This window comes from Rhopalosiphum maidis, chromosome 1 (genome assembly GCF_003676215.2).
Source record: "Rhopalosiphum maidis isolate BTI-1 chromosome 1, ASM367621v3, whole genome shotgun sequence".
In the NCBI taxonomy this organism is placed as follows: Eukaryota; Metazoa; Arthropoda; class Insecta; order Hemiptera; family Aphididae; genus Rhopalosiphum; species Rhopalosiphum maidis.
Genome location: NC_040877.1, coordinates 88,527,607 through 88,554,421, shown reverse-complemented (window position 1 = coordinate 88,554,421; position 26,815 = coordinate 88,527,607). Strand labels below are relative to the sequence as shown.

General features: G+C 30.7%; 3 protein-coding genes across 8 annotated transcripts; 2 read left to right on the top strand and 1 right to left on the bottom strand.

Moving 5' to 3' along the window:
* The first annotated feature begins 710 nt into the window (after window positions 1-710).
* On the top strand, window positions 711-14,064 carry LOC113557013 (forkhead box protein J1.2-like). 5 transcript variants are annotated; one of them, XM_026962283.1, is made up of 6 exons: window positions 711-796; window positions 6,842-6,954; window positions 11,723-11,939; window positions 12,004-12,179; window positions 12,255-12,390; window positions 13,036-14,064. In XM_026962283.1, the coding sequence occupies exons 3-6, from the start codon at window positions 11,729-11,731 to the stop codon at window positions 13,434-13,436; spliced, it is 924 nt and encodes a 307-aa protein (XP_026818084.1). In that variant the 5' UTR covers window positions 711-796; window positions 6,842-6,954; window positions 11,723-11,728; the 3' UTR covers window positions 13,437-14,064. The 5 variants fall into 5 exon arrangements, with proteins under 5 accessions (XP_026818084.1, XP_026818082.1, XP_026818083.1 ...); XM_026962281.2 differs by lacking the exon at window positions 711-796 and adding an exon at window positions 2,420-2,852; XM_026962282.2 differs by lacking the exon at window positions 711-796 and adding an exon at window positions 2,420-2,856.
* A 200-nt stretch (window positions 14,065-14,264) lies between these two features.
* Window positions 14,265-19,411, bottom strand: LOC113557703. The gene is made up of 7 exons (XM_026963261.1): window positions 19,395-19,411; window positions 16,597-16,894; window positions 16,349-16,504; window positions 15,074-15,219; window positions 14,819-14,939; window positions 14,594-14,710; window positions 14,265-14,486 (listed from the first exon to the last, which is right to left on the bottom strand). Exons 1-7 carry the CDS (start codon window positions 19,409-19,411, stop codon window positions 14,265-14,267), a joined length of 1,077 nt encoding a protein of 358 aa, XP_026819062.1.
* On the top strand, window positions 18,915-26,468 carry LOC113555936 (multiple inositol polyphosphate phosphatase 1-like). Of its 2 annotated transcripts, none has more exons than XM_026960566.1 (10): window positions 18,915-19,070; window positions 21,877-22,060; window positions 22,281-22,412; window positions 22,477-22,655; window positions 22,752-22,877; window positions 22,991-23,123; window positions 23,213-23,313; window positions 23,386-23,495; window positions 23,590-23,796; window positions 25,264-26,468. In XM_026960566.1, exons 2-10 carry the CDS (start codon window positions 21,895-21,897, stop codon window positions 25,514-25,516), a joined length of 1,407 nt encoding a protein of 468 aa, XP_026816367.1. In that variant the 5' UTR covers window positions 18,915-19,070; window positions 21,877-21,894; the 3' UTR covers window positions 25,517-26,468. The 2 variants fall into 2 exon arrangements, with proteins under 2 accessions (XP_026816367.1, XP_026816366.1); XM_026960565.1 differs by having other exon boundaries at window positions 18,916-19,070; window positions 21,577-22,060.
* Window positions 26,469-26,815: the final 347 nt, after the last annotated feature.

Sequence of the window (26,815 nt, the reverse complement as noted above, 5' to 3'; positions counted from 1 at the left end):
TTCCATTTATCAATTTAAATAAAATTAAAACCTAATAATGGAAACAAAGAGGTCAACCTGTATATCTAATATATTTATTATAACTTATTGTTTATAGTATTTATAGATCGAATGTAGTCATTATATTATTGCATATTATAAATTATAATGTTTATTATTCACGAACTAAAACGTTTCGGTTTACCAAACCGCTATGTATACTTACATGATCGAATATTTCTCGTGATAGCACGGAAGGTAATTATTTTTAAGATTACGGGGCTTAATATCGGCTAGGGTGAACACCTATTGCAAGGGACGAATTTGTTTTAGTGCCAAACCCTTGCTGCACGTTATAAATTGGAAAAAATAAAGCAATTGTCTGACATGTAATTAGGGGCTCGTACTGCTCGACTTAACATCAATGCTGCGTAACGGTGGGTGCCAGGTGATATATATTATTTTTCCACTTTCAAATTCACTGGTCGAATGTCTGTTTTTATTATTATTATTATTATTTTTTTTTTAAATAAAACATACACCTGGAATCGGTGGAATAGTATATAGCCGTTTAATAGCGGTAACTATTTACAACCTACAGCTGATTCGATTCGGGACGCTGCCACGGACATTTTAGTTGCTATAATATGATAATAATTGTATAATATTATAATTTGAAATATTGTTGGATACGGTATTGAATTAGAATTAGTAGTTTAAACTAAAACGTTCTAAGAAAAAGTTAACATAAAATCACGCGTAACTCGTGCAAATACAATTGTATAAATTATCACGTCTACGTATAATACAATCGATGGTAAGACTTACAAATTAATCAGTATATTATAAGTAAAAATCGGTATAATGTGTGTTTAATATATTAATTATTTTGTTATAAAATGCAATGTATCTCATGTATTTTGTCATTTAATGATACTTATTTTATGTATCCGCACTTAACTCATTACATATTGGATTCAAATGAAATAAAGCGAAATTCTATAGGGCAGGTTCACGAGTCATAGAGACGAGTGATCTAAAATAACTCAAATAATTTATGTTTAAATTACCTACATATTATTGTACAAACAATTCTACTCGGTTAATAACGTTTTAGAGATTTATCACAATAATGATACGATGTGCGATCAAACCATAACTTACCGTAACTATAATACTCTTGTGGATCTCTTTCCTTGAGCGAATTTTTTGTAAAACGTGTCCGTCTTCATGCCTCAGTAACTCTGTAAATGGTAAATATATTATTTTGAATATTATTTTATTTATTATTATGTATTGTTAAAGAATTGATAAAGGTATAGTCTTATGTAATATATTAGGTAACCATTTAAAATCAGTACAATATTATTAAATAAAGTATATTAAAGTAATTGCAAAATTATAATTTGTATACATAATATAATCTCTTAGTTAACGAATAACTACAATCAATGGAAAAATCAAAATTATAATTTTTATTATTACAATATTATTAAGAATGACGTGGTATTCGGGATATTTCAGACATAGCCGAATGTAGTAAATGGTGTATTTAAAATAGTCTTATTTGAAATTAAATGTCCATTTTTTACATCTGTTAGTCGATTTTATCATCTAAGTAACTTGGTACTATAACAATCAAGTTCTAGTGTTTACGGCGTTAGTCTAAAGATTCCAGGCCACAATGATGTAAATCTGCTTCAGAAATAAACGTGGCAAGGCATTTCCATTTCTAACTTGTGCTCACAAATGTTAATTATTATAAGATATAATGTTTTTCCACTGTGTTTTAAATAAACACCATCTAAATTACTTGTTTATAGTATCGATTCTTTGACGACGTGCAAAGTGTGTTATAAGTCATAAGTAAAAAAAACTCTCGAGCAATAGTGTCATTCGTGGTGTGTACATTGTGTTTGACGTTCCGCGAAAGAGATAAATTCGCACGTAAACAACGACAAAGGTGTTCGTTCTTTGAACCCGACTTTTCACCAAACAGGAATTCGCCATAAGCCACACGACGAATCGTGACATTATTATACAAATCAAATAATACACCGAACATCGGAAGAACGATTCACCGGCTCACCGCGCGTTCTCGATAAGATGACAATAATAATAATATGTGCGACATCTGACCGAAGTCCGCATCTGATTTCTTTTTTTTCACGTCCTTCTCGCGGCCATTCCTCCGCCGCACACACATCACGCGAAATGTATTCGGCCGAGCTTCGTACGGAACGCCATCGTCACGATATAATAATAATAATAATAATATAATATCGAATACAGTCGGGCGCGAGGAAAGGGGTTGTTGCCGGTTAGACCACCACATGCGTTCGGCGGCGGCGGCGGCGACGGCGACTTGGTGGGGGGCGAATACGAGCCCTGTTCCGGGCCGATAAACGTAGAATGCCCACAGACCGGTCGGAGGTCGCGTGCGGGCGTTCCAGTTAGTAACAACGGTATTCTCGGGGGTAGCACGCACCGCAGCGCAGCATACATAGTGCACAATATATTATTGTAACGGAAGTTTTTCGTTATTTTAATTATTTTTTTCGCACATCATTCGAATTCGCGTCCCGTAGTTTTTCTTGAAACGTTTCTTTTCGTCGGGCTTTCGCCCCTCCTCCACTATCCGCCATCGTCGAGTCGATCCGCGACGCGACAACGCGGACATCGTAAGTAATCGTACGGTTACAATATTGTAACACTGCAGAATCGCCGGTCGGTCGAGAATTTGGTCCCGCAGATACCGCCGGGAAGATTGGATTTTGAGCCACGTAATCGCGCGTTGAGTCCGGAAGAAGATTGCGTTTAGACGACGGAAGTCCGAATCTGATGAATTGTTCCTCGAAAGTACAAACAGTACAGTAGGTATAATAGTTGTACCTATGATATATTTAGTATAATGCCTACGCGTCGTTAAATTGTTATACTGCACATTGTTACGCGGGTAATACAAACATGTGTAGTGTATAAAAAATACGAATGATGACTATAATAATAATGTTAAGTAATGACAATGTTTCCGCACGTTATAGACGTGAATATAAATTTTATATTAAAATGTAATAATACCTACTACCATTGATTATAGAACAGACTAAATAATATTCTATAGTCAGTGCTACTGCTTTAAATTATTGCGAAACTCTGTACGCATCAGCTCGGCGAGTCGATCGAACGACTACCGAGCTGCAGACTACAATTTATTTATTCGGCATATTATATTTTTCATGTATATTGTAGGTATGTATTACGTTGGCGCGACTATCAGGTGTATGAGTTTGTTTAACACCTAACGATCAAATTTTTGCAACGTTATAGCTGATTAGTTCCAAAATGTTAACCTTAACAGTAAAAAAATTATTTTTCTTTTAACAATATCGACAATTATATTCAATATTATTATTACTATTTTATCGATTTTAATTAATATATAACTTATACTATGAAAATGTATTAATATTATGATACTAATAAATTATTTATATTAATAAAATGTTAAGGGTTGTATGAATCTATCTATAATAGGTATATACATAGGTATAGTAAAAAACAAGAATTGTATAAAGAAGAAATAATACGATGTTTTTATTAACTTTTAATTCTTTAAATATTTATAACGATTAAACTATCGGTGTAAATAATAAATATTAGGTTAGACGGAGAGGATGAAATATTGAAGTATGTAGTTAATTACAATTTTTATTTCAAAAGTGGAAAAACTAATGTTTAATATAATTTTTGAAGAATATCATCGTATTATATTTTATAGACTCTTGTTGTCTTTAATACTAACTTTTTTGTTATTTTAAATATATTATATAATATGATACATAATTTAAGATGTATTTAAATAAGCCAAGCAGCTATATATTTAAAAAAAATAATACTTTTTATTTATAATATTTATTTATTGAATACATTATTTTATAATCTTTGAATAGGTAAAATGTAATAATATCACAGGTGCAAATGACATCTAATAAAAAGGTCGATTCGACCATCATGGTCATAATATTGCGAATAAAATTACGTGTAGTGAACACGACCTTAATCTACTCGCATATAAAAATTGCAAGAAAACACGCTTAAAATACAAAAAAAAAAGTGAAAAACAAATTATTGTTGTATAAGATTAATGTAGTTTATAATAATATAAATATGTTTAAAAAATAAAAAAAAATAAAGACTATAATACCTATACTATATTGTATAGTACCTATCAAACTATAATTTTTTTATAAATTAGTTAAAGATAGTAATGCCTTTAAAATAGAGTTACATAATAATTATAGTACTCCCTACATATCATCTGTAGTTGTACCATGATGTATAACGAATTAAAATATTCATCATCTGTGACGCAATAATGACTGCTGACAGATGACACCTATGTTTATATGCTCTATTATAATTATTGTATAGGTACATCAATTGGCGATTGTATAATAGGTATACGACGGTAGAGTAAAAAATAAATTATATCAAATAAATATTACACTATATTATGATAGGCACTATTGAGTTTACAAGAATACGCATTACCAATACAGCCTTGTGCCCTAATTAATTTTTTTCCAATTCGTGCACAGCGAAATTGTATTTTAATTGATCTTAAGTTTTCAATATACTTATTCGTGTATAATATTATACACTATAATATTTTAACAATTTATGGATTAATATGTCGGATATTATTATACTTTTATGTAAGCACGGTGTTTATAATTTATGTATTCACAGTTCGATGATGGTACTTCAAATTGAAAAAAAAAACGGCGAAATAACAATTTTATCAATTTTACAAATTATTTTTAATACGATTTTAGAAAACACCACGTTTAAAAAAAAATCTATCAAATGTTGAGATACTTGCACCGAATGGTAAATATAATAGGGTTTTTCTTATCTCTACGTTATATTAACATTGCACTCGTATTAAATTGAAACAAATATATTTTACTCGTATTGCGTGTAAGGCACAAACAGATCAAAGCGTGTTTGGTTGATAAAGCACTAAACTCCAACCGATTGAACAAGGGGGCATAATTAGAGAATGACGGCCACACGTAAAAATATATTCCAAAAGTCCTGCTGAACCGACAATATATAGGTACACTGTCCTTGATATTACAGACGAAAATAATACGTTCAAATGTACGACTATTCCTGTATCGGTTTATAAATTATTGACCTGTTCCGTATCCCGTAACAGTATAATGTACAATTATATTATTATCATTGAGTTTAATCGATATCTTTAAAGTTTATTTTAATGACATGCTCGCGCTTTATTTAACGAGTAAAATGATTGATGATAATTTATTGTCGAGCTGCGTATACAATTACATCGATACCACTCCAGAAGAACACTCTTAGTACAACGCAGTGTTTGATTTTAAAATAATATCGTTTTATTCGGAAAAATAACTCGTCGCTGAAACCAAATCGTTAAATTCTGAATTCATCAAATTGCGGCAATGCCGACCCACTATAATATTTTATACTCTGCGCGCATTCGCTGTGTGCAAGAATCCATTAAAACCTCCGTGTGTGTGTGTGTGTGTGTGTGTGTGCGTTTTTATTTTTATTTTTAAAAATTGGATGTTAAATTACTCGGTTTTTATTTTTTGGTATACATATAATATTATGTACCAATAAACATTACGTTTTAGGTAACCAAAAAAATAGATAAAAATCTGTTAATTTCGACATTCGCATTAGTCGGTAAATCGGTGGCGGCAACGACGGCTACGGCGGCGGCACATGTAATGGGTGTATATATCGATCGTATAGGTGGTCAGCGAAAGGGTCACAGGGGGTACACCTACCTCGCGTAGATATTGTATCCCTCCAGCAGCGGCAACTTTGGCGGTGGCGGAGGAGGTAGTGGTGGCAGCGGCGGCGACCAGTGGAGGTCGATGTCCATTCAAACGGACCGGCGGCGGCCATTTGCCACTGAATATTACATAAGACTCGAACAAAAAAATAATAAACCCCGTATTAGTCCTAGCGGCGAGTGTTTGCGCATATATATAGGTATTGAAGTATAATTCGAATAATGTTACGAATATATTTGCGTACGACCACAGACTTTTCAATATCGCGTCCTACATTTCTTTTTTTTTTTGTTCACTGAAACACCAGATAGTATATTGATTCAAAGTGTAGTACGAAATTTACTATATGTACTCAATCGTTTTCTATAATATATATATATAACCCGATAATAAATGTTATACATCATACGACATTCTATCGAGAATGTATTCGAAAGAATATTTTTATAACAGTTCCGTTTGGAAATCTGCACAAATTACTGTTGAATTAATAATGAAAGTATTTATAATTTAAATGGCAGTTCTATCAATTTTACAAAATTATTTGTTAATTAATTAATTTGACGAAACATTTTTTTCGCTGACAGAAAAATTGACAGGCTGCTAATAATGTCGAATTAAACAAGATTTTAAGCAAAATAACAATGCTGTTTGTAAATCTGTAGATGAACAATATGACAATTTTGTCGTTAACAATGCTTTTGTTGATTCAACTGTTAATTTATAGAATACTGTGTCTTTTCGCAAGACGTGTATTTAGGTTTAAGCACTATAATTTTATATCGTAATAACAACAATAATAATAATTTTGTACTGAAATTTTAAAAATATACACGAGAATACTATGTATATAATAGGTACAACCCATCGGCCTTCATGTATTACTTGTTTAGGATACAGGTGACTAAAATACGCACACACTATATAGTTTATCCCTGTTTACTAAATGTACGTAAATTTGAACGTGATATTTATAAGTCAGCTATTTAATTTAAAAAAAAATCTATTTTCAGGGAGACGTGGACAAAACATATAAGCTCATATTTTGAGGAAATGTGTTAAAATAAGAACCAAAACATTTTTTATAATCTACACAGACGAAAGAAACTGAACCTATTCCCGAATAGTAAGTACCCACTGTCTATGAAGTAGTAGAATTAAAATAAAAATCATAGAAAATAACTAAACTACTATTTCGAGAGAATATTATAGTTATATTGATCTCGGTTAAATTTCCCATCACATCACATTGCTCCTCAATTCTAGATTATCTACTGAAATGTTCAATTCCGACTTTATTAAATACCCTAGCTTCATTGTCTAACTAAAATCCATTAATCAGTCATATTATACAATAATTTATTTTTTTAAATAACATGTAAAAACATAGAAGATATAAAATATTATATACGTATAATAGGGCAATAGAGCCGAATATTATGTTATTATGGATTATGGAAATGTACGGTATAATTATTAGGTATAATCATAAAAAAAGTGTCATTATTTTTATAAAGTGATAATTCTAAATTATACATAATTTTGATTTCCTACGAATTTTAAAAATATATTTTTAGAATTTTAGATATTGATTATAATTCGTTAAAAACTTTTTTTATTTAGTTATAGTTTTTTTAGTTAGCAGATATATTTTGGGTGGAATTTATTTATGATATATTATTGAAAAGCATGCAATTAAACTTCTATTGAACATTTAAGAAAGATAAAATTGTTTAATACTTTTTATGCTTATTATGAGTAAATAGGTTTAATATCAATATTAATAGCTATTGACATAATATTGTAAAAAATTATATTACATGCGTATATTTCTGTAAATAATCTATTGAAATTGTACAATAGTTTTTATTTAATTATTATGATTGCTATTGTTTTAGATTTTAGATTGAAATTGATAAAAATATGAAGCAATGTAAATTTACACATTTATTAAAAATAACAATAAATATTAGTCATCTTATTTAAATACATATTCGTATGTCTTAAAAAAAAACATATATAAAATGATCAATAGAAATACGAAGTAAAATAATTATTATTTATAATTTTTATAATATACAAACATACTGTACAATATGGTGTCAAACATTTAATTTATAAAATTACAGTAACTTAATTTTTTATATTGGTATGAGCATTAATATTATATTTATTTGAAGTCTAATTATTTTTAAATATTTGTTAACAATAATGTAAGTATGAAAAATCGGTGAATTTAATAAAAGTTTAATGTTTCTAATGTTCTTATAGGTATTAAGTGCTCTCTAACAAACTAGTAGTATTAAAAGGCAATAACCAATAAATCTAAAGTGAGTGCCGGCAGCAGTAAAATAAAATGTAGGATAATTTTCCACTATAATATTTTTAATTAATTTTAACAATTCTTCAAATTGAGTAATAACTTTTTGCCTATTACGTCATATGCAATTAATATAATTTCATATTTCTCATGTAAGGCTTTCAATATGTTTCAAAAACGATAAAACATTTTCATTGGTTTTCGCTGTAAAACAATAAGTTTCTCAGTGCAATAAAAAGATTAACACATACGACAAGTGATAAACTAAGCACTATTTTATGTACCTGCATAAAAATACAGAGTGATTCACTAAGCATATTCACATTCATTTGTTCTTTAATAATGCATTTATTCGAATTTTAATTTTTAAGCGCACTTAAAGACTAAGTCTTATACTACTTTTTATAAAAAAAAATAAGGAGTATTCTTAAGTGATACAATTTTCATTTTTCAAATAAAAACCATTATATTTACTGTAAATTGACAAACAGTTGACTATTTTAAAAATGTTGATGGTTTATAGATAATTTTAAATTTAAATGAGTAGTTTTTGAGCTAAATTAACTTTGTGTACCAAGGATAAAATGTCCATGATCATAGCCTTAGAAGATATGTGTGCAACGATTATTTGAAAATTATTGTAAATAATATTAATCTATTAACATTTTATAACTTGTAAAAATTTATAAGTGCTAGATCAAATATTAAATATATTTTTTATTTTTGTCAAACATTATCAAGAACTGTTATCATAAAATATAAGCTATACACATTTTAATTACTAGGAAATAAGGTTAATCGTTTAAACGATTTAAAAAAAAAACTTAATAATAACTATACACGATAACAAATTTTGGCTCTTATTCGAGTAAAAGAAGATTGTATCGCGCCAGGACAGTTCACTCCTTAAATAAAACGAATAATTTAAGTATTTTAAAGACGGTCTTTTAGTATACTAACTTATAAATTTCAAAATCAAAATTTGAAAAACTAAAAATAAATGTAAGCTTGATTAATTAATTCCCCTATATATAATAATATCATAATATATTATGTAACGCACGTCCGCGAAAAAACATTATTTAGTTTTTAGTTTGTGTTTTATCTACATTTTTATTTTTGTTTTTTAATAATCCATTGTTGGTTCAAACAAAAAGAGATATTTAAATAGATAACCGATAGAAAAATTATTTTAATCATAACGTTCGTGACAGTTGGCTACGTATTATATCGTATTGGCAATTGGCTGTTTATTTACATTTCGTCGGTACACAACGATACGGCAAACACACAGGAAAGGCGTTTATGTTTTATTGTTATGCGCATAAAGTCAGGTGATGTCCGAGAAGTCAATAACGCGAAGTACGTGGCAAATCAGAGCAACCGCTCGTCGGGAGTATACGACCTATTATACGATACATGCGAGTAAACTTATAGATTTTATTCCGAAGACGTTCGCGTACGACGGTATAAGCGTCAGCAGTTCTCGATATCGTTATAATCGTATGGGCACAGCGTAGTGTAATAATAATTGCAGTTTTATTTAGAGAAAAAAAAAAACGATAATATCGTCTCCAGTCGCGTCTTCCGCGGTGGCGCCGCCGTATGCCTAACCGCGTATAGTATATTATATTATTACGAGCACGGGAGACGACGGGTAGGCAGTACTCGTGCGTAGGCGGTTTGTGCGCGCGAAAATGTTTTTCGTCCATCGCAATAATATACGCGGGGCAATACATGAATATAATAATACAATATATATATATATGTATGTGTGTGTGTGCACGTCGAAAAAGCAGCTCGACGCGAACCGAATACAGCGGGCATTAGATTATCGACGAAAACCGGGCGCTTGCGCGCGAAAAGCCCTTTTTCTCGTCCGGACACGCCCACGCGCCCGCCGCCCAATCCATTCCGTGCGCCGGACAAGGGTATATGTAGTCTGACGGAACAAACCCCTGAATTATTTATCCCCCGGGCCGAAATTCATACGCACGTAGGTACGGCTTACAATCGGTCGGTTGGCCTCGCCGTAGTATTACTCTGTACACACACGCACACATATAAATATATATATGTGTGTGTGTGTGTTTTATTCGATGACAGTTTTCCCACGTAAACATACATATTATATATATATATATACCTACGTCGTGTTCGTAACCGCGCCTGCATAATAAAACGCACGGGGTTTGATATTTCTGTCCATCTTTCGAAACTTATCAAGGGGGATTTTTGTTAAATCGATACGCGCGCGCAGTGCCATCCGACTGCGATCTATTATAATATTATATGTTTACCCGGCGCAGCAGGCCATTATATAAAATATTATACAATACAAATTACTAATAATAATATTATTTCGTTCACGAATCACGCGAGCGACATTTCTTAATGGCTGAACAAATTTTTCGTAAATCAAACTTTGGAGGGGGGGGCGGTTTGTATATTGTCGTTATTATTGTTATGATTGTACTACGAGATAAATGCAACATTACGCAAATCGCCGTGTTCACGATAACACGCTGATTCAATATAGTTCACTGTATTTCATTGTAACGCTCGACCTCTGTTCACGTTACGATAATATCATACAAGTCTATCGGCGATCGCGATAATATATTTATTATACATATAATTACAATATGAATACGCGACGAAACACACACACGTTCAACGCGACTATAGTTTCTAAAAAATCATCTAATATTTAATGAATTGAACGTCATATATTATTATATAGCTAAAGCTTAAAGTAAGTTAAGGTCGTTTGTTTATACACACGTACACAGGACAATTGAGTTAAGCTGAGCCGTTGAGGTCGTAAAATTTATACCGAAACATCATTTTGTGATTCGCTTCGGCATTGATATTGCATGAGTTCAAATCAAATAAAAAAAATCATGTTAGACATTGAAATTCAATGATTGAATAATATTATTTGCTCATGTTTAAACAAAAAACGTGCATTTTTTTAAAGTTTTATTGACATTTTTAGATTATTTATTAAATTTTCCGTGCATATTTTGTAATAAATGTTCATAAATGATTTCGAAAATAAGCACACGCGTACAATGGTGAGTTGTGTACAGGTTGATAAGTTCCCACATCAGAACGGTTAAAGGGCTCGTGACGCTTCCTATTCATAGAGAAATCATTTTTGTAAAGCCAATAATACGCACTGGGTAGGTACAATACAATCGTTTCTCCCCTTCAGAAATACTGCGGGCACCTTTACGACGCATAATAATATGTAAACCATTATCGGAGTGTGTCAAGTGATTAATAATCCAACAACACTCAGGTAAACGAACCCCTTTGCATGTATAGAAGGGGGAAAAATCGAAAACGAACCTGCCCCGATATCCTGCACGCATGTGCCCGGAAGTTGGTTGTTAATCGGTCGGAAACGATCTTGGGGGAACTTGATGATCACCCCCTAGACAAATGAGCACCCCTGGGGAGAAGTTAACGATTTTTTTAAATCTTCGACAGATCTAAAAACAAGTGTAAGCAATAAATAAATAAATAATAAAAAAAAAAAAAAATAGAAAATATTCGTTTTTGATTGCAGTAAAACATGTTGGACGTCAAGAGGTCGATTTCCATGCTTCCAGCACCGGTAAACTCGGAACCAGACACGGATCTGACCAGTCTGAACTGGTTGCATAGTTTAACAAATATACTTTCGGTGCCATCTTTGCCGACTCCTCCCGATTCACCTAATTCGCCCACACGTTTAGCAGATCAGAACCCCAAAAAACTTCCGCACAAAATCCGTTTCCAAATGAGTATGAGGATTGTCGTTTAATGGGATTATTTTTTCAACTTTGATTTATCGATTTTTCATTCCAGGTTTGGAAAGTGCCGAACAGTACAAAAACAATGGAGACAAAAAACCGCCATTTTCATATTCTACATTGATTTGTATGGCTATGAAAGCTAAAGGGAATAAAGTTACGTTAAGTTCTATTTATGGTTGGATCAGAGAAAATTTTTTGTACTACCGTAACGCTGATCCCAGTTGGAAGGTAACGGTTTATATTTAATCAAACATTTAATTAAACGTAAATATTTTACATTTTTTGTTTTTTTTTCTTCTTAAGAACTCAATCAGACACAATTTATCGTTAAACAAATTCTTCGTAAAAGTGCCGCGATCTAAAGACGAACCAGGTAAAGGAGGATTTTGGAAGTTTGACGTCGATTGCTTAGAAGGCGGTGCTCGTCGTAAACGAACAAGTAAACAGCATAACTTATAATTATTTATAAAAAATATAAATAATCTATAGATGGAGGGCTAGATATACGAGTGTCGGAAATTGTTTTGATGATTCACTTCACTTGATGCGTGACAGTGTTGTGTTTGTTAATTATAACTTATTTAAATAATTAATAATTCTAATAGCAATACTCAAGTCGACTTAACTGCGATAAAGTATTGCCATTATTATTATATATATATTTTAACTGCAATCGCTTATATGTATAGATTTTTGGTTCATGGCATTTATTTAGAATATTATGCTATACTAGGTATATGTGATTAGACATTAATTGTAACAATACTATATATCGTACCAAAAATATTACTCATTAGTAATATTCTCTAAAAATAAATAATACGAGGAAGCTCGTACGTTTTTGCAGTGACAAAATTAAATATCTATATCTCCGATTCAAGTCTTGATAAATTAAATATTATTAAAATGTATAAATTACAGTCTAAAATATTTTTTTTTTGAAAATTAACATCCTAATAATTGTTAAAATAATTCATAAAGTAAGCGTTAACTGCAACACTCCAATATATAAAGACGCCACGTCCAACAATGATCATTGCACGTATACATGTCGAACTTAACCATCGATCGCGTTGCACTACAGGTAGCCGGAGGCGGGCAAGTCGGATGCAGCAAAAGAACAACGCGAGCAAGAAACAACACGGAGAGATGACCGTCGAGGACGAAAAAGCGCTCGAGTTGGCCGTCCAGTCGCTGGAAGAGGAACAGCGACATATGGACAATAATTTGGACGGTTTCCACCAGCATCCGTTGATACTTCCTGTCGACGAGCCGATGGGCGTACCCGAGTTGGTCTACAGCTGTTCGATAAACGCAGCCACCGTGGATCCGTTCATGTCTTCTGTAGTCGATTACACGATAATCGACATACCCAACGACCATCAGCCACAAATCGCCACGGACGAAGAGCTAACCATGCTCACGAACTTGACGTGGGATGATTCGCAAATGGATCTACTCGATTCGTTGCTAGACTCGTTGTAGACAGGCTTTAATAATAATTATTATACTGTGCAGTTGGTATGCGTTATTGGATCCTATATATTATATACTATATCATTTTCATTATTATACTATATATGATGTTATAATACCGAATCCATTCCGGCATTCCGTTTCGAGTGTTTTGACGTGTCAAAGTGAAACTAGTCTTTTTATTTTTATTTTACATTTATTAATTTTTTTTTTTTTTTATTACCATTGGATTTAACGTAGAACGAAACGGCGAGATCGAAAGTGTGATACAAACTGTTTGGATAGAGCTTGATAACTTTAGTGTTTATTTAGACGTTTAATCAACCACAACCGTAGGTGAGTCTCTGAAGACAACATATAGATACCTACCTATCTTACCAGTTTGCAACAGACTTTCCGTTTCACCCTGTATCGCGAACGAGAATATATTTTAAGTACTAACGACTTGTATAGAAAAGTCACCCAATTAATCCTATAATATCGTATTGTAATAATATGTTTATCTTTTCTTTTTACGTACCTATATGATATGCATTACTGTATGTGTTTGTTGTATTTTTATGTTTATCTTCGTTTCAACGATTTCTCGATGTGTTAACAACAAAATAGCGATTTAAATTGTATTATTTTTTTGAATAAGCACGAAACTATGTAATGTTTTAACAAACAAAAACTTAAAAAATATATATGATTCATAAGTAATTATATAATATATATATTATAAATATATATATATATATATATACTAATAACTATTATAATTAATAAAAATCGTAATATAAACTGTACGTAAACAATATACGTAATATATATATATATATATTATAATCTACAACGTTATGATATTATTAATGTCGTTAACTGTAAATAAGCGATTAACGTCACCGTCGACCAAGCCATACGACTCGTGAAACATCCGCCGTTTAGTACTGCGCCCAATGTATTCGCCGTTTCTTGGATGGCTTTGATCTGTTCGCGATCTAATGACGAACGCTGTGCATACGTAAGCGCGTTGACGGCAGACAATGACAAATGCGATAGCTGTTCTATTGACATCGCCTGCGACGGACACGTTCGAACATTTATTTTTCGATACACCATAGAAATCGCAATGATCAGACGCTGTCCTGCATGTGATTAGAGAGTTTTTGTCGGTATGTGCTCACCTGTAGTACGTTGTTCGATAAACATTGCATGTTAGGAGCGGACAGTCCTTCAAAGGCGTCGGGCTGAATATCACGCACAGAATCCAATCCGACTATCACACACCCGATCAATGCTACCTAATAACAGAAAATTAAAAAAAAAGAATAATAACGCAAAAAAAATAAGTCTTTTTAATTTTGCTCAACGTCATCGCTTATAACATTATCACATAAGTAGGTGCCTACTTGTATAGCAGTCCATCCCGAAGGATCACCGAATGCGTCTCTGTTGGTAGCTAGTGAAGCAAATTCTTTTATGATCTCTAGCGGACAATTGACGAGATTTGATATATCAGCCGCCGCAGCCCTTATAATTATTTTTGTCACATAGTATATTTATAAAACATACTGTTTTTATATACGTTTTTAACATTTCTAACACTAGTAAAGATGTTATATATTTTTTTAATATCACTATTTAAGAAAAAAAATCACTATTACTTGTATGCTATTGGTTTAATCGCAGCTATATATGATTTATTGAACTCGCACAAAACTTGACCTAAAGCAGCTAAGTCATAACTGCTCAAATCAGAAGGTCCTTTGTAACTCCATTGGTCTTCGATCGCTTGTTTTAAAGACACGAGCTGGACAAAATTACACCAATCAATTAATAATTATAGCAGTTATATTAAATGTGTGCATTTATATATTTTGTTGTTAGGTATAAATGAATTTATTTAAACGAAATTATATTAAAACTTAATATTGTCCTTCAAACTAAGCATTTTACTACAAGCACTTTTAATGAAGTTATTTTTTATTTTTATATAAATTGAAATATTGAATTATTTTTACCATAATATTAACCATTATAATTGATCAATTATTACGAATATTTTAAGATAAAAAAAAATGATAAATAATTTTAAAACACAAATTTAGTTGTGGTAACTTCGCTAAAAATAAGATTAAATTTAAAACTATTAAACATTACATACATTAGGTGTAAAGATATCTTACATATTATTATTTATTACTATACATTTTTTTTTATATTGTCATAAACTGGCAAAATAGTTCCAAAATTTATCAGTACATCTTTAAATTTTTAGATTATCAAATATTATTAATTTTATATTTAAATTTTAAATATTTATTATACTTAAAAATTATTATTAATTTCTAAGTGTCTATGTACAATGAAGTGTATTGTTATGGAGTAAAAATATAACAGAAAAATGCATCTCACATACTTTATGCATTGACTAGTTTTGTCACTTTTATGTTAATCTTAGTAGGATATATATGAAAAACCTAAGTTTTTATTCATAGTTTATATTTAAGAAAGATGACCTTCTAGATGAGTAATAGTAACTGCCGACTGGTAATGATATAGACGATATAGTATTAATGTTTCATAAATATTGTCTTGTTATTTATTATTACTACTCCGTTATTAAACATAATTGAACATCATTACTAATTACAGTTAATTAAAAAAAAAACTTAAAAAAAAACCACTAGGACAATAGATATTAGGCTTAGTTGAACAATAAAGATATTTTCTCAAGGATATTATTTTTCTAAAGCAATGTTATTTAAATTTTAAATTCGTCTACTTATACTACTATTTAAATACAAAATTTCAAAATACTACAATACGTATATATGAGTATTAAATACCTATGACTTTCTTAATTTTAAAAATGTTATTAATCATTATTTAAGTATGAGTACCTACATAATGTGTTTGTCATTAATCGTGTGGCAAACCTGTTCTTTAGAAAAGTTTCTCCATTTCCCGAATGATGATATCGTGTCGATATCCGTCAAAGACAAATTCATAAAATCTGGAGCAGGTATTCCGGTCGATATCCACCCTAACAGCTGTAGTTCGTCTTCGGGAATATCATTGGCTGTTTTATAAACCTAAACATTATGTTACACGATTATCGTTTTATGAACTACCGTTAACAAAACAAAACATAAAAAATATTAATTATCATATTTGTTTGTTTCACTTTCACTAAATCTCTCCATAACAGTTCAGCGATTCCCGTTTCCAATGGATGTTTTCCGAGTACAACCAAACACATTTTAATCTGTGACTGATTGTCAACAGATATTAAATCAACAATGTCTTCCTTAGACAACTTTCCGTTATTTTTTATCAAAGATTCGCCATCACACACCTGTTTTGCCACGTCTTTATGTACTACCGATAAAAATGAAATAAGCAAATACGCCCATCGTGCAGACATCGTATTACTAAACTGCATACAAAATAGAGAAATTACAATGTATTTATTTAGTATCTGACTATACTAGTACGATATAACCAACGCTCCTCGGACAGACATCGCGTGCAAAAATAAGGTTGACTGTGTAAATAATTAATCGTTAGTTAAGGTTTATTTTCAATAATCGAATATTTCAATTGGTAGGTCATTATGTTTTTTTTACTGATAGAATATTTTTTTTTCTCAAAATCTATTTTAATTATTATATATTGATTTGGAAGTATGTCCGACACACCACACACATCACTGTGTGAATGCGAACTTCTCATTAAAAATGAACATTCGTGTTTGTTTAATGTATACTTATACTGATGAGACAAACCTGAACAATATTCGTAATAAATAATAATTTGATTAGTATAAAATCAGTCAAATTAATATTATTCAGTAAGTCGAATCTGTTGATAATTATAAAATTTTCAATACACCTTATAAAAAAATAATCTCTTTTTAATATCCATCGTGACACATGTAATATTTTAATAAATATGTTAGATTATGGATTTTAATGCTTTCAAAGTCTTAAGAATGACTCGCACGCATCTAAAAATGTGAACACGATATAATATGCCTATATTATGACGAATAGAAACTATAAAATAGGTACGCCATCCTACAAAAGTAATAATACTCTTATCGTGTATATAATTATATCTATATAATGACAATTGTTTTTTTAAGTAACAATAAGTATTTAGGGAATTTGAACACAAAAGTTAAATATTAAAATATAATAATGGTATCAACCGAAACACGTTTACCACGAACAAAATTTACAATGCCTACAATGACAAAAATATGAATCACTTATGAATCCTATTATACTAAAATTATTTTTGACAAGTAAAACGTAACAGTATGTTCGATTAGTATTATTAGGAATAATAAGGTGCGCTATTAAATATGGGAAATATGGTGTGGACATAAAGACACCACTACAATACATCACGGAAACGTTTTCGTTTATTTTCTAGAGCAACTAATGCATTTTAAATTACTTAACATGATTCATTTATTATTTTGATTCAATTACGCGATAACAAAAAAGTAGGTTATATACATTTTCCGAAATTTGAAAACAAGAAAATGGAAGCATCAAGAATATTGATTCACTCATAAGTAGATTGTAATAATTATTGGTTTATTATGGACGCGCAAGACTTGAATAGCTAGGACTAAACATAATTCTTTTTACACGAGGATATAATGTTAGGTTTTTTTTTAAATTACAATAATTTTAGATTAATCTTTTCATCCAATCAAATATTCATACAATACTATACGTAGATAATATTATGATGGGTAGGGATTTTATAATTTGTGATGCAATTTTAAATTTACACGAGCACTAATATCCATGTTTTTGAATACTATGGAAAATGCATTTTGCTTATAAGCCAATTTTATTATAGTATGAACGTTATGAATACAGTGTTATGAAATAATACATTCAATCGTTTTTAAAATAAATATTCTAATGATGAGTAGCAAAATGTATAGTAATTTTACTTAGGGTAAACTAGTTTGGGCGGCGACGATTTCAATGGCATGCAATACATTAATAAGTTCTATATCAAATTCAAAACAATCATGATAATTTAAATATTCTATTTGACGCGAAATAATATTTTATTAATAATTATAAAAACTAATAGACGTGACTGTGATAGATATAGCATATACGTAGAACAGTAGTAGTACAAAAATTAACGTTAAGGCCGCCGCTATATACAGGCGATCAGTAGATGCCATTACTGCAGTACAACTTATGGTCGTCACGGTTGTAACTTGTATTATACATGCGCTTGTCTAGTTGTTGGTTTTTTTTTTTAATTTTCACCTTTTTAAAATAGAAATAAATGCATAAAAACGTAACGTAAACATATTTTTAGTCGACCTGTTGTACCTATGCGTATAGGTACGTTATAGCTAGTAACACATACGGGACCAGCTGCGAGTGCATAGTGCAGTGAACTCGCGTCTAGCTGTTTGGAGGGGGTTTCGGACGGCAGGCGAAGACGTAAGTACCAGTACACTGCGGAGAACCAGTCTCGTTTTGTAAGCATTCATCTCACCGTGGACAATGATGTGTACTAAACCCAAATAGTGTCGTAATAATTATTAGTATTCCGTCGTGACGATGTTCGTATAAAAGTTATATTTTTAGTGATATCCATCAACATAATTATTGCAAGGTAAAAATACTAAAAATTACTTAGATATTATTCAAATAGGTGATAGTTTTTAATAATTTGTTTTGTGTAGTATCTACCTACGTGGCTGAATTACACGCAGAGTGCATATACTCAATTATAACCAGTTGACTTGTTTGTTATTATTTTTAATGTTTATTGATATTTGTTATAACTATTTAGACTTTTACGTTATTGTTGGGTAGGTACGTGGATTAAAATTTGGAAATTGACTGTATTTAATTCAAATTTAATTGTCTGGTAATGGAGATAAAAAAAAATGTAATAGCCGGCTACCGCATGAATAGCCGTGAAATTGATATTTACTCGGTTATCACCGGCATAATGACATAATTTTGTAAATATTTTAATTTTTTTTAACGAATCAGCTAAAGCACAAAATATGTTTATAAGTTTGTAATCAAAAAAAACGAAAGTCTCGTGTATTAATACATGTTTAAATACATAATTTATTTGAGCATATACAACGTATGCATATAAATTATAAATAGGTACATGACTATACAGTTTATTTTTATTTTGAAATATTTTGTAATTTGATTATATTTCGCAAATATTTGAAAATATTTATTTGTTTAAATATGACACCGAGAACGTATTTATTTATTTTTTTAATTTTCACTAGGAACTAAATATATCAATGTAACTATCAACAACATTTCGGAATGCTGTTATTCTTTCAAGCAGTATATTTAGCTGACCACAAAAATTTCTTCAGCTATTGTCATCCACATTTAGGTTAAATTACAGTTTCTTTAGATTACTTTAAGTGTATCAGTAAATCATATTACTATAATAGTGGTATGTCACTAAAGAAATCTTGTAGAAAAGCATTCAGTTATTCGATCGTAACAATATAATAATAGTACTTGTCTACCTATTATTGCATCTGTAAATAAGTATACATTATTGGATATATGTATTTATATTATACGAATAATAAACATATAATATTAAACATACGTAAACAAATGAAGTATCAAATAAATAACGTTAACAGTAAAAAACATTTACCACGTGTGCATATGCAACAGTTAACGCGCATTAGGGAGCGGGTTTATATGCACCTAAAATATTAAGAATATATGTTAAGTAAAATTAAAATTCAATGCAAATGTATTTTAGTCCATGATTTATACTTAACGATATACTCCACGATTAAAACAATTATATTATTTTATAATTTGACATTTTAAAATTTAAAATTAATTAATATTAAAATTATTGTTAAAATATTAATTCACATTAAAACGTTGACATGCATTTCTTAATCTCGGAGTTCTTATTAAGTTCTTACTAGATTTGACGAATCGAATTAAATAATAATTGCGCATTTCCGCATCAGTTTAATACGAATTAAAAATGTGTTTATATGCACCCAACTCTCAATGCTAATGACGAACTCAATTCGCATTAACTCGTTAACTGCTGCATATAAACGTGTTAATTATAACAATGATTACTAATTATGACTATTATATGTTTTTTTATCAAGCATTTTTAATGAATTTAAGCTGATTTATCATAGATATTGTATGAACGCAGTAGTCAGTTCTATAATATAAAAAATGAAAAAGATTTTGAATAAATCTCTGTAAGTTTAATTTTAACTTAGTTTTACTTTAAATGTTTGTTTATAACTAATTTTAGTTTAAATTAAAATGTTTAATACATATAATATAGTCTATACTATAGACTTTATAGCAATACACCGCTGTTTAACGCTATAGAATTATAATAATGTCAAAAAATAGCTTTTTGTGTGACGTAAAATATTGAAATTATGATGTTTAAAATATTCAAAATTTGAATTTATACAAAAAGTGTACTATACGATTCAGTTTACCAAATTTACTGCTATTATTCTATAACAATATTTCATATTCAATACAAACGTTAAGAAAAATTTTATATGATCTTATCCATAAAATTTATATTATATAACTTTATATACCTCTATATTACTATGCTAATGCATTCTACATATTTAGTACGTGTATATTATTTGTATCGTCATATCTTGCTTATGTACATTAATTGTCGAGCCGTAATAGTTTTGTACTAATGGCTAATTAAAATAAAATAAAAAAAAAAAAAAATCAATGTACCTAAAGGTATATAAAATAATAGAGTTCGTGTTAATAAAACTAATGTGAAATTGATGGACAAAATAACTGCAGGCACTTCCTATGACCTTTCTCCACGTACAATATACAAATTATTGAACTACCGAAAATAATTTTAAATTTTGCTTTGATTGCCATTGATGAACATACGTTCGCCAATTAGTTTTGACGTAAACTATACAGCGACCGCTACAACAATAATAATATTATTAGACGCGTGTGACCAGCTGTGACGTGTATTTGTTGTACTTCCCACATGGCCACATAATATTATAGTATAGGTAGTTGCGGTACCCATATAAATATAAAAAAAACATAGTTTTACCAGCCGCATAATGTTCGATTGTTTTTTATTTTTTCAGTTTCATACCGTACCGACACCGATATAAACGTTTATACCGTCGTTTATGTTATACAATAATAAATACTAATCCGCGTACCTACGACGTGCAACAATGACATTACCGTAAATTCATAAATTGCCGACTTGCCGAGGTTTTTTTTTTCTATGACCATGTATTAATTTCAATGTCTTTGTCCGCAACTCTATATGCAATATTATACGCACACCAGGATCATCTGAAATGACATTGTCTTTAAAACGTGAAAGCATACGACTAGTCTAGAATTTCAATTTAAAGAATTAAAAATAATTTATATAGTTCACCGACCCGTGTACAATGAAGGGTCAATCATCAAGAGTACTGCTGTTGCTCGCGTTCTTGTCTGCTGATTTGTCCGGCGGCGATTCGTGCTACGAACCAATCGACCAGGATCCATATCTGTATTTTTCGCATAAGACTGCATATCAGCTGATACTAAACTCGAAGTTCAAACCAGTGCCTTGTAAGTTTGTAGATTTTCGACAATAACTAAGTAACATAATATGATTTGTTTAAATTTTTTCTTTTTTCCAATCGTCGTTTGACTCGTCAAAAACTTGTTTACATTGTATAACCTGTGTATTATAATGTATAATATTAGAATAATAAATAAATAATTATTTTACGAATATCAGAATATGCGTGGTAAATATAATACTTAATCAATGCGGTTTTCAATTTAGATTGCCGTCCGACATTTGTATGGATGTTTATTAGATCGGGTACCAGTTATCCGAATACTAACGAATCCTTGGCCATTCGTCAGTTGCATCAATTCAAAGATAGAGTGATAAAAAATCACGAAGAACGTAGAAGTACATTTTAAGGTATTTAACTCTTAAAGTTTAACATTAACATTATGTTATTTAAACTATACAGATGGACATCTATGTAGAAACGTATTAGACAGCCTAAAACGTTGGGAATTTGAAATTAATCCTACTTCAGAAAATGATATTTCACCTCAGGGTAGAATGGACATGCAGCTACTTGCAAAAAGGACAAAGGACAAAATGAGTGAAGTTTTAGTAAAAGATATCAACAAAAATACTTTCAAAGTAAATAAGTCATTATAAAAGTATAATTATACTTGAAACATTGTAATCGGTATAGGTATAGTATTATATTATTGTTCGATTGTTTTTGTATGTTAGATTTATGCCAGTGAAGACCGGAAAGTTATGAATAGTGCTGAAGAATTTTCTAAAACCATGTTCGGAGATGACTTTAGATACAAAGTTCCAATTGAAAAAATTGAAAACAACTCAAGTTTTATTGGGGTATTAAAAAAATAAATATATACAATACCTATATAAATATATGTGTGTGTGTGTGTGTAAAATACTAAATTACGTTTTACTTGTAATTTAATTATGAACCATAACCTATACAGCTAGAAGCTTGTCCTAAATGGACTGATGCAATCCAGAATTCTGAAGCTTCGCTATTTCGTAAATCACCGGAATACATTGAAATGGTGAGCCAAATAAGTAAAAGGCTGGGTTTTCTAGACAACATAACCGACAGTGAGTGTACTACGGACTACAATATTTGTGGAGAGATTATTATTTATTTTCACAAGTCTTACGTGCTTTTTTAATATATACAATTACAGGTATAGTCCACGCGATGTACGAATCGTGCCGATATAATAAAGCACTCGTGGTCGAATCTTACCCGGCATGGTGTGGCCTGTTCACTAGACAAGAGTTACAGGTGTGTGTGTGTGTATAAAAAACCGATCCAAGTTTTATTACAGGTTTTAACGTGTTTAATTTTCGTGCTCAGCTTTTAGAATATTACGAAGATTTGGACTATTACTATAAATACGGTTACGGTTCTGAAATTAACACAAAAGTGGGATGCCCGATCGCTAAAGAGTTGATGGGATATTTAAAGTAAGATTCTTAAAGTGCCTATAGTACATCATTAATTATGGGTAACTGATTAGTGAAATTTAATTATTATTATTATTGGATATTTTTTTTTAAGTGCTGTGGCGAATAACGATTCCGATAGACCTTCGGCTGTATTTAGGTTTGGCTCATCGGCTGGATTGTTGACTACGTTATTGGCTTTAGGCGTGGCCAGAGACCCGATTCCTCTGACCCATTCCAATTACCACGCTCAGTATCGTCGTCAGTGGAGAATGTCACAAGTGGACCCATTTTCCGGTAATTTTGCCGCCGTATTTTACAAGTAAGCACGATATCATGTTTGATTTTTAAATAAGTTTAGACCAATCTTGTTAAGTTAATATGTGAGAAAAAATACTGCCATTATTTGTATACATTATAGCCGCGAAAGCGTATTTTGCAAAAACATCACATAAATATTATTGTAACAATACTTTATGGTAATAAATAATAATTGTTGCATACAATAAATAGGTATTATCAGTGCCGTAGCCAGGGGTGACACTATAGGGGCACGTGCTTCTTAAAAATATACATATTTATATAATTTATTAAGGTAATAATCTATGATAACGAAAAATTATTTGTAATATGTATTCATAAATGTCAAGTAGTAATGATAAGCACGAATTTTCGATGAACACAAGTGAATCTCATTTTTATTGTGAACACGATCATAGTTTGATTATTACGTATATCATTTAAATTTATTTAGCTGCTTCATCATAATCTTCTTTATTTTTAACTATCCAATTTTTGTGAATTCAGTTATAGTTTTTTTTTTTTTTTGTCATATAGATTTGATAAAAGTTAAATGTCATGATATTGTGTTCTTGTTAGTAAACAGCAAATAATATTCAAACAAAAAATGAACTTTTGTGTTAACAATACATGTTTATAAAATGTAAATATGTAATATACTTATAATTAATACATTAATTTATGGTTTACAATAATAAGATTAATATTGATACATTGTTATGTTAAACGTATGCCGGTACCATAGTTGTTAAAAAAATACATTGTATTCATATAAAAGTAGGTAGATGTTTAGTAAACACTATATTAATAAACAAAGAGGACATACAGTAATAGTTGATAAGTAGGTATTTTAGCATTGCAAAAATTTGAGAAAAAATTTAAGTGCTCCCACTTAAAAAAAAAAAAAACAATTCTGGCTACGACACTGAACATTATTACAGTGCTATGTCGTGTGTGAGTAAATCTGACATTCCCACAGTATGTATAGTGTTTCCACAATGAATTCCAATTAAAATATCATAAAGTTTCGGTTCGTGAGCACGTGCGGGTTCATCGATTTAGTCTATACACATACATATTATTGTCTTAGTAGTGCACAAATGCAGTTCGCTACATCGTATTACAGCGTTGTCCGTACGACCACGCGGATCACCTATACCTGACCATACAACATATTATTATCATGTGTGCAACAATGTCTATATGCACTAACCTACCGCATATTATCGTACAATTGATTAATAATCCATAGAAAATATGTAGACAGGCACCTCGACAGTGTATCATATAACTACGGACTACAGTACCTATACAGTATGCGCATAATGTCGTATACAAGCGTACTCGTTACGATCACAATACCGTCGGACGGTGTAATCGTTGTCTACATTGTTTAACCGTTAACATTTCGATTCTATGCGTGCCAATAATAATAATAATAATAATAATTGATATCATATTATTATAACGTTACTATGTGTCGCCGCAGGTGTGATCAAGGCGACGAAGAGAACAAAGTCATGTTCTACTTGAACGAGGGCGTGTACGATTACCCGGGCTGCAACGTCGGCCTGTGCTCTTGGAAATTCGTCGAGAGCAAATTCAAACATTATCTCGGACCGGACGGCTGCAACGACGAGGTGTGTCACGACCGAAGTCGAGCGTCGGGCGTGCGGCGCGCCGGTTATTTGGTCGCCGCGCTGATTCCAGTCGCACTCGCAGCGTACTTACATCGCGTTTGAACATTATTATACGTTTTTCGTTTGGCTGTGTCATAAACCATACATAATACATATAACTATTATTTATTACATATTGACGATATACTGTGTTTCAGTCGTGGTTATTAATAGTGAAAATAGGTGAAAAAGTATAATATCATATTCCATACAGAACGTAATATTTTAATCCTCGTGCAATGTCACGGAATTTCGTGAACGTCGTATTACGATAGGTACTTTAATGTCGTCTCGTCCAGACGGCCCGTGTAAACGTTTCTCGAAACATAAAAGAACAACACTCCCATCCGGCGAAATCCAACTGCAGTCATTATTATCATGTAAATGACTACGATAGCTGGCATGTTACATTTTTCTTTTCTACCAACGGGTTTCAAACTGAAAGTCACATTGACAATAATGATGTACTTGTTAGTTAATATATATTTTTTTATCACTATTTATTACTATTTTCATTTTTATTTTTTTATCATATCGGGTATCTGCTTTACAGACGCGTTTACAAAAAACGAGATTAATAATATCGTATTACAAATAGTAAAATTATACAATTTAAGCGCAGCAGATCGTATTACTATTGTTATTAACCCGTAGACTGCAACTAAGTAGATTGAAACATTTGAAATTGAATGGACAATAAAAAACGATACTTATTTTCCGTAAGGCCATACGTCTCGGAGTAGAATAAACTATTAACGATGAATATTAAGTTTTTATTTAATAAAACACATATTAAGCTTACTGTTTCCTATTTATATATTTCTTTACTGACTGTATTTTTATCATACGTCTGAGATCTCACAAACGGCGCATAGGTACGCTGAATTAAAGCTGAAACCTGGGTTGATTGTAGTTATAATAATATATTTATATAAAATAATGTGCCTAAGTACAACGGTACACATCTTAATGATAGTTATTTTGTTTTAATAAATTTATATTATGAAATAATAAACGTTTTAAGCTTGTAGTTTTATATAATAAATTGTACTTAGTGAAAAAAAAAATTATAATACTGTATTTTGTAAATAAAAACTAACATCGCAAACATACCGAAATATTGATTTAATAGTAGCGGGTAGCTAACAACCATATGGGTCTATTTATTTTTGTAATACATGAGACACACATTTTTGAATAAATGATGTTACATTATATGTATATTAATAGTAATTCGACATTTGAAGTAAGTCACTCCTTAGATTTTTGTGTCCAGATTTCTAGAAAAACAATAAAACGTATTAAACTGTTTATAAATCTGGGAATATAACGAATCGGCATTGTATTCTGCTTTAGCACTAG